Source organism: Ricinus communis, chromosome 7, assembly GCF_019578655.1.
Source record: "Ricinus communis isolate WT05 ecotype wild-type chromosome 7, ASM1957865v1, whole genome shotgun sequence".
Taxonomy (NCBI): domain Eukaryota; kingdom Viridiplantae; phylum Streptophyta; class Magnoliopsida; order Malpighiales; family Euphorbiaceae; genus Ricinus; species Ricinus communis.
In genome coordinates this window covers 16,422,230-16,423,366 of record NC_063262.1, presented here as the reverse complement: position 1 = coordinate 16,423,366, position 1,137 = coordinate 16,422,230, and the positions used below count along the sequence as shown (strand labels likewise).

At 39.1% G+C, this 1,137-nt stretch overlaps 1 protein-coding gene across 1 annotated transcript; it reads left to right on the top strand.

Moving 5' to 3' along the window:
* Positions 1-498, top strand: LOC125370635 (uncharacterized mitochondrial protein AtMg00810-like). Its single transcript, XM_048376927.1, has one exon. The coding sequence runs from the start codon at positions 1-3 to the stop codon at positions 496-498; it is 498 nt and encodes a 165-aa protein (XP_048232884.1).
* The last annotated feature ends 639 nt before the right edge of the window (positions 499-1,137 follow it).

Below are 1,137 nucleotides of genomic sequence, written 5' to 3'. Positions count from 1 at the left end.
ATGGAGACTAAAACTAAACTTAATCTTGAAGATGGCAATCCTTTAGACAATATAGGGCACTATCAACGATTAGTAGGGAAACTAATCTACCTCACCGTAACCAGACCTAACATCACCTATGCTGTAAGTGTGGTAAGTCAATTCATGCATGCACCTCGTACTAGTCATTTAGATGCCATCAATAGGATTCTTAGGTATCTCAAGGGAACTCCTGGTCAAGGGATTTGGATGAAAAATAATAATACATATGACATTATTGGTTTTTCTGATGCAGATTGGGTTGGAAGCTGTGACAGAAAATCAACCTCCGGTTTTTGTACATTTGTGGGTGGCAATCTAGTAACTTGGAAAAGCAAGAAACAAACTGTAACTGCTAGATACAGTGCAAAGGCAGAATACAGAGCAATGGCATCAACAGCCAGTGAATTAATATGGATTAAGCAAGTCCTTAAAGATTTGGGAATTAAGATAAAAAAATCCAATAAAAATGTACTGTGACAACCAAGCAGCAAGACATATTGCTTCAAACCCCGTCTTCCACGAGCGCACCAAACACATCGAAGTAGATTGTCACTTTATAAGGGAAAAGGTTCAATCTGGAGAAATTGAAACTCCATTTGTCAGAAGTAATGAACAATTGGCAGATATCCTCACAAAAGCACTAAACAAATCCGATCTTAAGAACCTTCTCAGCAAGATGGGATCGATCAACCTATTCGAGCCCACCTTGAGGGGGAGTGTTGAAGACCAAAAGAAAAACACACAGGATAAGATCCAACGGGTTACAAACAAACAATCAAGGACCACTGGTCAAGGCCTCAGCTTCTGTCATCACAGGCCAGAGAGTTGAAGTCAGGAGCAACCTTTCTTCCCTATGGAAAAAAGGTCACTTCTACCAACCACAGAATAGGAATGGAACGTTGACATAGAGCTCAGGGTCTAGTAGTATAGCAATAAGACCGTTTGGACTCAATATGTATAAGTCAAGATCATGCTTCAAATTTTAATCTCAGAATTTGTATTAACAATTCATCACAAAATAATAAACTTTATATTTCAATAGTGACCCAGCATTCTGTTTCTTCCAATAGCAATAGAAGACCCAGCAAACAGCAAACCCATCGACAACAGGTAGTA